This window comes from Anolis carolinensis, unplaced genomic scaffold (assembly GCF_035594765.1).
Source record: "Anolis carolinensis isolate JA03-04 unplaced genomic scaffold, rAnoCar3.1.pri scaffold_13, whole genome shotgun sequence".
NCBI lineage: Eukaryota > Metazoa > Chordata > Lepidosauria > Squamata > Dactyloidae > Anolis > Anolis carolinensis.
This window is the reverse complement of record NW_026943824.1, coordinates 19,066,737-19,080,485: the sequence shown is the minus strand read 5'-3', so window position 1 is coordinate 19,080,485 and position 13,749 is coordinate 19,066,737. Positions and strand designations below refer to the sequence as shown.

Here is a 13,749-nt window from a genome sequence, read left to right as displayed (position 1 = left end):
CTTAGGCTTCATGTCTTAGATGTTTATTTATATATATAAAAGAGTGATGGAATCACGGCACCAGACAAAACAACAAAACTACAGGCCCCCCAACCTCAAAATTTGACAACACAACCCATCATCCACGCCTCTAGGTTGATACAACAAAAAGAAAAGAAAAATAAAGTCCTAATTAGAGGAAGAGGAATAATTGCTTTTATCTAATTGCTGCCAGTTAGAAGGCTAAGCTCCTCCAACTTGGTCTCCTAGCAACCCAATAAAAATAATAAAAAACACTAAAAAATAATTAAAAACACTAAAAAATTAATACAATAAAATACTATAATAACAGAAAATAACTAAAAATAATACAAGAAAATAATAAAATATAATAAATAAAAAGATAACTTACAATAAAATTAATTTAAAAAATACAAATAATGTCAAATAAAAATTACACAACAATTTTTCACCAATACCACCATCACTTTGCCACAGCAACGCATGGCCGGGCACAGCTAGTTTATAGTTATTTTGTTTGGAATACACTTCTCAGCCCAAAGACATAAAGTCAGGAAAGGGATCCAGAATTTTCCATTCCCATGACCTTTTACCTGCCCTAATTTTCCTGAAATCACTCCTAGGCTTTATGCCAGAAAGGCATTGCCCAGTTTAATTTTCCAGTTCCAAATCTACATTAATAATATTATAATGTAATAAATATAATAATAATAATAATAATAATAATAATAATAATACACTATTATAATGGTATATTTATATTATATGTAATATTACTAATAATATTACAATATAGTGTTATAGTACAATATACAGTGTTCCCTTACTACTTCGCGGTTCACTTTTTGCGGATTCATTGTTTCGCGGTTTTCCAATAAACTCTAAAAGAATATTATAAATCATTAAAAATTACAATTTACAACCCAAGGAAGGGAGGAAGGAGAAGCCAAAGGCAGAGAAAAGGAGCCCAAGCGGCAACGAGAGAAGGAGGAGGCCATTTATCAACACACGATTGGTTGATAAAGTCTTAAAATAGTGTATAACTACTAAAATAATGTGTAAATATTAAAATAAATATAGCATCCCTACTTCACGGTTTTTCACTTATTGTGGGTGGCCCTGGAACCTAACTCTAGCGATAAGTGAGGGAACACTGTAGTAATATATAATGCTTATATTGTGCTATACGAATAATATAATATATTGTATGTACATATGGCTTGTAAGCCATCCTGAGTCCCCTTCGGGGTGAGAAGGGCGGGATATAAATGTCGCTAATAAATAAATAAATCTAGGATTGCTGGAACAGACAAAATAGTCTTCATTATCAAACACTAGCTACATAGTTTAGTTCCTGGCATTTCACACACACATAATGGTTCAATGTCAAATACAAATCAAGAAAGGGACAAACCTATAATTTTAATATAGCCAAATAATATAGATTTCCAACTCAGCTAACATGAACAAAAATATTACAATCAGAAATGTCCTTGCTACAGCTCTAACTGTTCATCAATGCTTTTTACCAATAAGTACCTTTGATTATCTTCAAGCAGCTTCATGGCCTCATTGAGATTCTTTCCCATTTCTGCTAAGGTAGAATCAACCATCTGGTTAAAAGAAGAAGAAAATACTCAAGCTAGTCTCTGAAGCCACTACACTTAATACAAACCCAAATGGCATAAATTGAAAATAGATAGCCTCTCGCTTGGCACCTGTGGATTCCCAAGATTTCTTTATTCAAACTTTGTTTTCCAACTATTCTTGGTTTAATCTGTGTATGCGGAATGTATGGATACAGAGGGCTGCCTCAATATGAAGTGCACTCCTCTTACTACAGGCATATAAACATAAAACTATACAACTCCTATTTCACAAAAGAGTTCCTTATTTGCTCAAAGTTTATTTAGAAATATATGCCTATCTATTTTATTATATTTGCTTCTACTTCCTTGTTCTACAGAAAAATCAGTTATCGGATGTTTTCAACTAAAACCACCAGGATGTTACGATAATAACTGAAGACTTTGAAGCTGGGGACTTGATAAGCCACAAAACAAATTTTCAGTATAATATAATGTATAATTATCAGCAACAGTAAGCCATTTCCTTACATTACAGATCAGTGATCTATTCGAAAAGGTAAGAACACAGGAAGAAAATGAAATCATCTGGCTTGAGGACTGACTTTACTATTAAAAAGTGTTTAAGGAAGGAAAAGTTTCACAAGCAAGACTGACATACAAATGCAAATGTTTTACAAATACGCATATACAGTCAAGATAAATATATGCAGAAAATGCTCTCATCCAAAAAGCACTCTTTATAATTGCAAAGGGGAGACGTCTACTGCATTTAATGGTGGTGAGAGGGGACATAATTACCGTATATACTCGAGTATAAGCCGACCCGAATATAAGCCGAGGCACCTAATTTTACCACAAAAAACTGGGAAAACATTGACTCCAGTATAAGCCGAGGGTGGGAAATTTCAGAAATGAAAATAGATACCAATAAAATTACATTAATTGAGACATCAGTAGGTTAAATGTTTTTGAATATTTACATCAAGCTCAAATTTAAGGTAAGACTGTCCAGCTCTGATCAAATCATTATTCTCATCTTCTTCAATGTAAATGTGCTTATGTATCCTTTTAATAATAATAGAGTAAAATACTACATGTTATAATAATAATAATAAATACAGGAAAATAATAAATGTAATAATAGAGTAAAATAATAAATGCAATAATAATAATATCAGAGTGAAATAATAAATGTATTCATAATAATAATAAAAATAGAGTAAAATAAATGTAATAGTAGCAACAATAATAGAGACAAATAATAAATGTAATAATACCAACAATAATAGAGAAAAATAATAAATGTACCATATATTCTCGAGTATAAGCTGAGCCAAATATAAGTCAACCAGGACCCTCACCCAAGTATAAGCCAAGGGAGGCTTTTTCAGACTTAAAGAGCTGAAAAACTAGGCTTATACTTCAGTATATACAGTATACACATTTCCTCAGTGGCCCCTTGCTTATTGATAGCCATTCTAGCAATTTTATACAAATTTTATATGCTCTGAATTATACTGGTCAGGAGGGACAATGGCAATAAAGTGTATGCCAACACGTCACCCCACCTATTTGAAGAAAGCTGGACTTTTCAAATGTGGACAAACCAGTTTGAAATCCTGATTCTAGAATTACACCAACAGTTCCTGTTCTTTGTTTTCCCTCATGGGTCAACACGGCTGCTTATGTGGTTTTTTTTTTGTTATAGTTAGTATTGATTTATGTTTCTAGACCAATGATGGGCAACCTTTTGCACTTGGTGTGTCAAAATTCACCAAAAAACCTAGCATGACTTGGGTGGTGTGTCACTTCGAGAACCCCCCCCCCCCCATAATTTCACAATATATATAGTTTAAATAACAAAAATATATAATTGTAATAGATAACTGTATTTAATAAATCAAAAACTATTTACTACCATTATTTCCAGGTACAACAATCTATGGTACCTCTTGCAATTTCCACGCTTATTTCTCTCTATTGTAGTTTCAATGTAGTCATGAATAATGAATAATATAATAATAATATAATAGTAATAATATAATAATATACTACAATAATAATAGAATAATAATAGAATGATTATATATATGTGTGCGTGTGTGCGTGTGTGTGTAATGTGCATAATTCCCATGGAATAAACAACAAAACCACTGGACCAAATCACACCAAATTTGGCCACAAAAGACATTAGTCATCCAATCAATCTGCATGCGGCAGTGTGTCAGCAAAAATGGCTAGGCGTGTCAGTGCTGACACGCGTGTCATAGGTTGGCCATCACTGTTCTAGACTAAAACAAAGGAAAATACACTTTCTTTTCCAGCGCAACTGTTTGTGCTCATATACATGTTTAGATCAATAAATTCAAGTCTAAATCTAATTGTTATTCCCAAAGAAAGGAGGCCCACTGAGTTGATGGAATTTATAAAATAGCTTGACTTACGTTTCCATTGACTCAATGGGTGTACTCTAATTGCGACCACAAATTAGGTTTAGATCTAAATTCACATAATAAATTACTGTAACTGGAAATTATTTAACCAGATACTAATCTGAACATTAGATAAAATAAGCTCCACAATGGGGACTGGCAACACAGAGAATAGAAATGGCAAATGAATGTTCACATTTCAATAGGTCCTATAATTAAAAGTATTTCAATCCCTTCGAAAAAAGGTTAAGTTTCTCCAAAACCATCATTTCCCATAGCAACTATTTGGCTCCTGACCCTGTTTAACAGGTTTGTAGTGATACAAAAAAGGAAAGAAGGACCTGTAGAACAAAACGCAATGAACATAAACACACTAATTAAAATGTGTACATTCATGCCATAATGAAAAAAAAAGTTTCAAATGCACAAGGGGATTTAGATTTGTGTATTTCTCCAAGAGAAACTCTTTAATGCTAACAGTAGTAGGAAGGGTGGTGTTTACTAATGAATTGTGATAAGGCAGATGTGTGACAGTAATCATATATTGTAATATATATACACAATATAGTCATAATAATGCAATTATATATATATATTAGGAATTATATATATATATATATATATATATATATATATATATATACACATACATATACATATACACACACACACATATACACACACATAATAGGAATAATATATTGTAATTATATATATATATATATATATATTAGTAATCATATATACAGTAGAGTCTCACTTATCCAAGACTTGCTTATCCAAGGTTCTGGATTATCCATGGCATTTTTGTAGTCAATGTTTTCCATATATCGTGATATTTTGGTGCTAAATTCGTAAATACAGTAATTACTACATAGCATTACTGCGTATTGAACTACTTTTTCTGTCAAATTTGTTGTTAAACATGATGTTTTGGTGCTTAATTTGTGAAATCATAACCTAATTTGATGTGTAATAGGCTTCTTCTTAATCCCTCCTTATTATCCAACATATTCGCTTATCCAACGTTCTGCCGGCCCGTTTACGTTGGATAAGCGAGAATCTACTGTATATATAAAATAGAGGAATGATAATATATTGTTTTATATATAATATTGCAGTAATAATGTAATAGTAATCATATATTGTAACATAGAGACAATATAGTCATAATATTGCAATAATAATATATATAATAATAATAATAATATAGAGTTTAGAATTTCTGATGAGTGGTGCTTATCCTATTATATAATAATAATAATATATAATATTGCAATAATGTAATAGTAGTCATATATTGTAACATAGAGACAATATAGTCATAATATTGTAATAATAATATATATAATATTGCAATAATAATGTAATAGTAATCATATATTGTAACAGAGACAATATAGTCATAATATTGCAATAATAATATATATAATAATAATAATAATAATAATAAGCGGTGCTTATCCTATTATATAATAATAATATATAATATTGCAATAATAATGTAATAGTAATCATATATTGTAACATAGAGACAATATAGTCATAATATTGCAATAATATATATATATATATATATTGCAATAATAATGTAATAGTAATCATATATTGTAACATAGAGACAATATAGTTATAATATTGCAATAATAATATATATAATAATAATATAGAGTTTAGAATTTCTGATAAGTGGTGCTTATCCTATTATATAATAATAATAATATATAATATTGCAATAATAATGTAATAGTAATCATATATTGTAACATAGAGACAATATAGTCATAATATTGCAATAATAATATATATAATAATAATATAGAGTTTAGAATTTCTGATAAGTGGTGCTTATCCTATTATATAATAATAACAATATATAATATTGCAATAATAATGTAATAGTAATCATATATTGTAACATAGAGACAATATAGTCATAATATTGCAATAATAATATATATAATAATAATATAGAGTTTAGAATTTCTGATAAGTGGTGCTTATCCTATTATATAATAATAATATATAATATTGCAATAATAATGTAATAGTAATCATATATTGTAACATAGATACAATATAATCATAATATTACAAATATATATATATATATATATATATATGCTGTATATGTGTGTGTGATATAAAGAGAGTGCTATAATGATATATTGCAATTATAATATATTATTATAATATAATATTATATCTTATTATATTATATTATAATACAGTATCATGCAGAAATAGACCTAGAGCAGGCCTGGTCCAACTTGGGCTCTCCAGGTGTTTTGGACTCCAACTCCCAGAATTCCTCACCGCCTACCTGAAGGGAGGGCCGAAGTAGGCCCAGGCCTGGCCTAGAGTGTGGGGAGGCCTGCTGGGCACCCTCAGACCGGGCGCTCGCCCGAAAGTCCTACCTTGCCCTTCTCCGGGGCGCCTTCCATGGCCTGCCTCCTCCTCCTCCTCCTCCTCCTCGGGGACTTCCGCCTTCCTCGCCTCAGGCCCGGCCGGCTCCACGTTGGCAGCGCTGACGGAAGGGAAAAAACTGCCGCGCTCACCTAGGCGACAACCCAGCGGAGGCTTTGAGGCCCTCGCAGGCTTCCGTAGCGCCTCCTGACAGGAAAAGAGAAAACTGACGCGCTCACCTAGGAGACAACTCAGCGGAGGCGTTAAGGCCCGCGCAGGCTTCCGTAGCTGCCTTGATTTGCTACCTCAGGACGGAATGTACCAATATTTTAAAAAAGGGGACAAACCCCTCCCAATCTTTACAGATTTAGAAGAGACCATTAATGGCAGGAGAGTTTCTATGAGTTTCCTGCCGTGGTTGTTGTTTTTTTAAAAATTCCTGTCAAATCCCGGAGCCTTCCTTGGGCGCCCCTCTCCACTTGGTACATTCCTCAAGGCTCGGGAGGCGCGCAGCGTACTGCGCATGCGCACGGGGCGGCGAGCCGAACCGTGTTTCCGGAAGTGGGTGCTGTGACAGGAAAGGCAGAGAAGTAATAACAACAACAACAACAACAACAACAAGAAGTAATAATAATAATAAGTAATAATAATAAGAACAACAACAACAACAAGCCGAACCGTGTGTCCGTAAGTGGCTGCTGTGACAGGAAAGGCAGAGAAGAAGAAATAATAATAATAACAATAACAACAACAAGAAATAATAATAATAATAATAATAAGAACAACAACAACAAGCCGAACCGTGTGTCCGTAAGTGGCTGCTGTGACAGGAAAGGCAGAGAAGAAGAAATAATAATAATAACAATAACAACAACAAGAAATAATAATAATAATAATAATAATAAGAAGAAGAAGAAGAAGAAGAAGAAGAAGAAGAACAACAACAACAACAACAACAACAACAACAACAACAACAACAACAACAACAACAAAGAGCCGAACCGTGTTTCCGGAAGTGGGTGCTGTGACAGGAAAGGCAGAAAAGAAGTAATAACAACAACAACAACAACAAGAAGTAATAATAATAATAAGTAATAATAATAAGAACAACAACAACAAGCCGAACCGTGTGTCCGTAAGTGGCTGCTGTGACAGGAAAGGCAGAGAAGAAGAAATAATAATAACAATAACAACAACAAGAAATAATAATAATAAGAAGAAGAAGAAGAAGAAGAAGAAGAAGAAGAAGAAGAAGAAGAACAAAGAGCCGAACCGTGTTTCCGGAAGTGGGTGCTGTGACAGGAAAGGCAGAGAAGTAATAAGAAGTAATAATAATAATAATAATAATAATAATAATAATAAGTAATAATAATAATAATAATAATAATAATAAGTAATAATAATAATAAGAAGTAATAAGAAGTAATAATAAGAAGTAATAAGAAGTAATAAGGAAAAAGAAGAAATAATAAGGAAGAAGAAGAACAACAACAACACAACAACATCATCATCATCATCATCATCATCATCATCATCATCATCATCATGATGCCCTGGCAGAATATCTAAAGCAAAGTGAAGAACCTGCTTTGATTGAAGTCAAACATCAGAAACTCCTCAAAGCACAGCAGACAAAAAACCAGTACAAGAAAACCGCACTACAAACTAGAGCTGACAGCTGGCACAAGAAAACATTGCATGGAAAGTTCCTTGACAAAATTGAAGGAAAAGCTGACAAGGAGAAGACCTGGCTCTGGCTCACGAATGGGACCCTGAAGAAGGAGACAGAAGGCCTGATCCTTGCAGCCCAGGAGCAAGACATCAGAACAAAGGCCATTAATAATAATAATAATAATAATAATAATAATAATAATAAAAGAAGACCTGGCTCTGGCTCACGAATGGGACCCTGAAGAAGGAGACAGAAGGCCTGATCCTTGCAGCCCAGGAGCAAGACATCAGGACAAAGGCCATTAATAATAATAATAATAATAATAATAATAATAAAAGAAGACCTGGCTCTGGCTCACGAATGGGACCCTGAAGAAGGAGACAGAAGGCCTGATCCTTGCAGCCCAGGAGCAAGACATCAGGACAAAGGCCATTAATAATAATAATAATAATAATAATAATAATAATAAAAGAAGACCTGGCTCTGGCTCACGAATGGGACCCTGAAGAAGGAGACAGAAGGCCTGATCCTTGCAGCCCAGGAGCAAGACATCAGGACAAAGGCCATTAATAATAATAATAATAATAATAATAATAATAATAAAAGAAGACCTGGCTCTGGTTCACGAATGGGACCCTGAAGAAGGAGACAGAAGGCCTGATCCTTGCAGCCCAGGAGCAAGACATCAGGACAAAGGCCATTAATAATAATAATAATAATAATAATAATAATAATAATAATAATAATAATAAAAGAAGACCTGGCTCTGGCTCACGAATGGGACCCTGAAGAAGGAGACAGAAGGCCTGATCCTTGCAGCCCAGGAGCAAGACATCAGGACAAAGGCCATTAATAATAATAATAATAATAATAATAATAATAATAATAATAATAAAAGAAGACCTGGCTCTGGCTCACGAATGGGACCCTGAAGAAGGAGACAGAAGGCCTGATCCTTGCAGCCCAGGAGCAAGACATCAGGACAAAGGCCATTCAGGCCAAGATCGAAAAATCAGCTGATGACCCAAAATGCAGACTCTGCAAGGAAGCTGACAAAACCATTGATCACATCCTCAGCTGCTGTAAGAAAATCGCACAGACAGACTACAAACAGAGGCACAACTATGTGGCCCAAATGATTCATTGGAACTTATGCCTCAAGTCCCACCTCCCAGCAGCAAAGAACTGGTGGGATCACAAACCTGCAAAAGTCTTGGAAAATGAGCACGCAAAGATACTGTGGGACTTCCAAATCCAGACTGACAAAGTTCTGGAACACAACACACCAGACATCACAGTTGTGGAAAAGAACAAGGTTTGGATCATTGATGTCGCCATCCCAGGTGAAAAACAACAGGAAAAACCCGGCCGCTATCAGGACCTCAAGATTGAACTTCAAAGACTCTGGCAGAAACCAGTGCAGGTGGTCCAGGTGGTGATCGGCACTGCTGACTAACTCAACCAGAGAAGTCAGCCATAGAAGAGCACCTGATGAACCAACCTGGACGCAGCATATTATTTGAGAACACAGAAATGCTGGACCACTCTCACAACCACCATGTCAGACGACACAGAGAAATCACTGAAATCCACAAGCAGGTGGACAATTTCAACAGAAAGGAAGAAACCATGAAAATGAACAAAATCTGGTTACCAGTGTGAAAATACTCTTAAGATCAGGACAGTAAATAAAGAATGACACTCAGAAAACATGGGAATTCCAGACAGGAAACAATCAGGGCCAGCTAACAGCTCCCAACAAAGGATTCCCCAAGGTAGGAATCAGGCTGGCTTTGAAGCTGCAAGGCCATTCAATGCTAATTAAGGTGGACAGTTGCACCATTCACACTGGCCTCCAACAGACAAGAGTATTTTCTCCCACCCTGGACATTATTCCACATTATTCCCCACTTGCCTAGTTTCCAAAAGACCTCACAACCTCACAGGATGCCTGCCATAGATACAGTTGAAATAATAATAATAAAACTTTATTTATATACCACCTTATCTCCCGAATGGGACTCAGGGCAGTTTCCAATCATAAAGACAACACATACATTACATAACAGCGTAATAACACATTACAGTAGAGTCTCGCTTATCCAACGTAAACGGGCCGGCAGAACGTTGGATAAGCGAATATGTTGGATAATAAGGAGGGATTAAGGAAAAACCTATTAATCATCAAATTAGGTTATGATTTTACAAATTAAGCACCAAAACATCATGTTAGACAACAAATTTTACAGAAAAAGTAGTTCAATACGCAGTAATGCTAAGTAGTAATTACTGTATTTACGAATTTAGCACCAAAATATCACGATGTATTGAAAACATTGACTACAAAAATGCGTTGGATAATCCAGAATGTTGGATAAGCAAGTGTTGGATAAGTGAGATTCTACTGTATTAAACAAAAGTAAAACTATACAATTAAATAGCCATAAATAACACACACCCTGATCAAAGGGACGGGAACCATAAACCCAATACAGTAGAGTCTCACTTATCCAACCTAAACGGGCCGGCAGAACGTTGGATGAGCGAATATGTTGGATAATAAGGAGAGATTAAGAAAACGCCCATTAAACATCAAAATAGGTTATGATTTTACAAATTAAGCACCAAAACATCATGTTATCCAACAAATTTGACAGAAAAAGTAGTTCATTACGCATTAATGCTATGTAGTAATTACTGTATTTACGAATTTAGCACCAAAATATCATGATATATTGAAAACATTGACTACAAAAATGCGTTGGATAATCCAGAACGTTGGATAAGCGAGCGTTGGATAAGTGAGACTCTACTGTATATTAAAATAAATCATTTTAGGCTAGATAAGTCTTGTGCAGTATATTCAGGTCCAGGAGACCTGTCAGGAGAGAATGCTTCTGGAACATGGCCAGACAGCCTGGAAAACTCACAGCAACCCAATAATAAACTTTATTTTTAACCTGCCTTCTCTCCATGGAGGGACTCTGGGCGGCTTCCAAAAAAATTGAAAAATGCCAAACATTCAGTGCAAGTGTTGTCGAAGACTTTCATGGCCGGAATCACAGGGTTGTTGTATGTTTTCCAGGCTGTATGGCTATGTTCCAGAAGCATTCCCTCCTGACGTTTCGCCCACATCTATGGCAGGCATCTTCAGAGGTTGTGCAAATAACAAATTAAAACAATTAAACAGTTAGTAACAGTGAAAAATAAAACAATTGACCATCCTTGGCTAAAACACATAGCATGTAACTCCTTATCTTGCAACTGCTCTTCCTCCAATGTGGTGCAGATGGGCGCATGATGTTCCTCCCCCCGTTGTGTTCTTTGCTGCTCCATTTGCAGGAAAGCTGTGAGCTTGTGACTCATTGCACTGTCTGTCCCTTTCCCCTCTGAATACACAGCAACCATCTGCCGGTTATTAGCATCTCTCTCGTCCTCCGAAATAGCATCTCTGCCATGCGCGTGGCGTAGCAGAGCGAATGCGAAGTTTCGTTCCTAGTGGGTTCTGTGTCTGTGGAGTGGTGAGTTCACTCTGGTCTTGAGGATCTTGCTGACCGAAAGGTTGGCAGTTGGAATCCGGGGAGCAGGGTGAGCTCCCGCTGTTAGCCCCAGCTTCTGCCAGCCTAGCAGTTCGAAAATATACCAATGTGAGTAGATCAATAGGTACTGCTCCGGCGGGAAGGTAATAGCGCTCCATGCCTGTCACTTTGAGAAGCAGGGTGTAAATAAAAATAACACTAATAATAAAGGATAGAAGTCATATTGGATATGATAAAAATGAAAACAATAACAATGAAGGATAGAAGTGATACTAGATATAGTCGCTTTGAGAAGCGGGATATAAATAATAATAATAATAATAATAATAATAATAATAATAATAATAATAATAATAATAATAATGCCGTCATGCCAGTGGCCACATGACCTTGGAGGTGTCTACGGACAACGCTGGCTCTTGGGCTTAGAAATGAAGATGAGCACCAACCCCCAAAGTCAGGCTCAACTAGACTTAATTTCAGGGGGAAACCTTTACCTAATATAGTAGAGTCTCGCTTATCCAAGCTTCTGGATTATCCAAGCCATTTTTGTAGTCAATGTTTTCAATATATCGTGATATTTTGGTGCTAAATTCGCAAATACAGTAATTACTACATAACATTACTGTGTATTGAAATACTTTTTCTGTCAAATTTGTTGTATAACATGATGTTTTGGTGCTTAATTTGTAAAATCATAACCTAATTTGATGTTTAATAGGTATTTCCTTAATCCCTCCTTATTATCCAAGATATTCGCTTATCCAAGTTTCTGCCGGCCCGTTTAGCTTGGATAAGTGAGACTCTACTGTATAATAATAATAATAATAATAATAATAATAATAATAATAATAATAATAAACTTCAAAGACTCTGGCAGAAACCAGTGCAGGTGGGCCCGGTGGTGATGGGCACACTGGGTGCCTTGCCAAAAGATCTCAGCCGGCATTTGGAAACAATAGACATTGACAAAATCACGATCTGCCAACTGCAAAAGGCCACCCTACTGGGATCTGCACGCATCATCCGAAAATACATCACACAGTCCTAGAGACTTGGGAAGTGTTCGACTTGTGGTTTTGTGATATGAAATCTAGCATATCTATCTTGTTTGCTGTGTCATAATAAAATAATAATAATAATAATAATAATAATAATAATAATAATAATAATGTCCTAGACACTTGGGAAGTGTTCGACTTGTGATTTTGTGATATGAAATCCAGCATATCTATCTTGTTTGCTGTGTCATAATAAAATAATAATAATAATAATAATAATAATAATAATAATAATAATAATACATCACACAGTCCTAGACACTTGGGAAGTGTTTGACTTGTGATTTTGTGATATGAAATCAGCATATCTCTCTTGTTTGCTATGTCATACAACAACAACAACAACAATAATAATAAGTGTCCTAGACACTTGGGAAGTGATTTTGTGATACGAAATCCAGCATGTCTATCTTGTTTGCTGTGTCATACAATAATAATAATAATAATAATAATAATAATAATAATAATAATAATAATAATAATAATGTGTCCTAGACACTTGGGAAGTGTTCCACTTGTGATTTTGTGATACGAAATCCAGCATATAGATCTCGTTTGCTGTGTCATATTATGTCTTTGTGTCAATAATAATAATAATAATAATAATAATAATAATAATAATAATAATAATAATAATGGATTGAAGTCATATTTGCTATAGTCGCTTTGAGTCTCCTTAGTGGAGAGAATAAGTGGGGTATAAATAAACATAATAGTAATAATAATAATCCGAAAATACATCACACAGTCCTAGACAGTTGGGAAGTGTTTGACTTGTGATTTTGTGATATGAAATCCAGCATATCTATCTTGTTTGCTGTGTCATAATAAAATATAATAATAATATTAATATTAATAATCCCTGTTGTGTTTTCCCCAAAGGAGAAAGCAAGAGGCCCATCATAAGAAGAGCACAGAAGAGAAGCAGAAGAGGAGCCGGTGCCGCCTTTGCTCTGCTTGCGCCTTCCTCTCTCGCTCTCTCTCCGCATTGTTGTCCTTCCTTCCTTCCTTCCTTCCTTCCTTCCTTCCTTCCTTCCTTCCTTCCTTCCT

The 13,749-nt window shown here is 34.9% G+C and overlaps 1 protein-coding gene across 1 annotated transcript in view; it reads right to left on the bottom strand.

Annotated features, from left to right (window-relative positions):
- pdxdc1 (pyridoxal dependent decarboxylase domain containing 1) overlaps positions 1-7,134 on the bottom strand; it is a 39,089-nt gene extending 31,955 nt beyond the window's left edge. The window contains exons 1-2 of the mRNA XM_062964310.1: positions 6,439-7,134; positions 1,540-1,613 (exon numbers count right to left, since the gene is read on the bottom strand). Of these exons, the coding sequence (XP_062820380.1) occupies positions 1,540-1,613; positions 6,439-6,465 (101 nt within the window). The 5' untranslated portion in view covers positions 6,466-7,134. The remainder of the gene's footprint in view (positions 1-1,539; positions 1,614-6,438) is intronic.
- Positions 7,135-13,749: the final 6,615 nt, after the last annotated feature.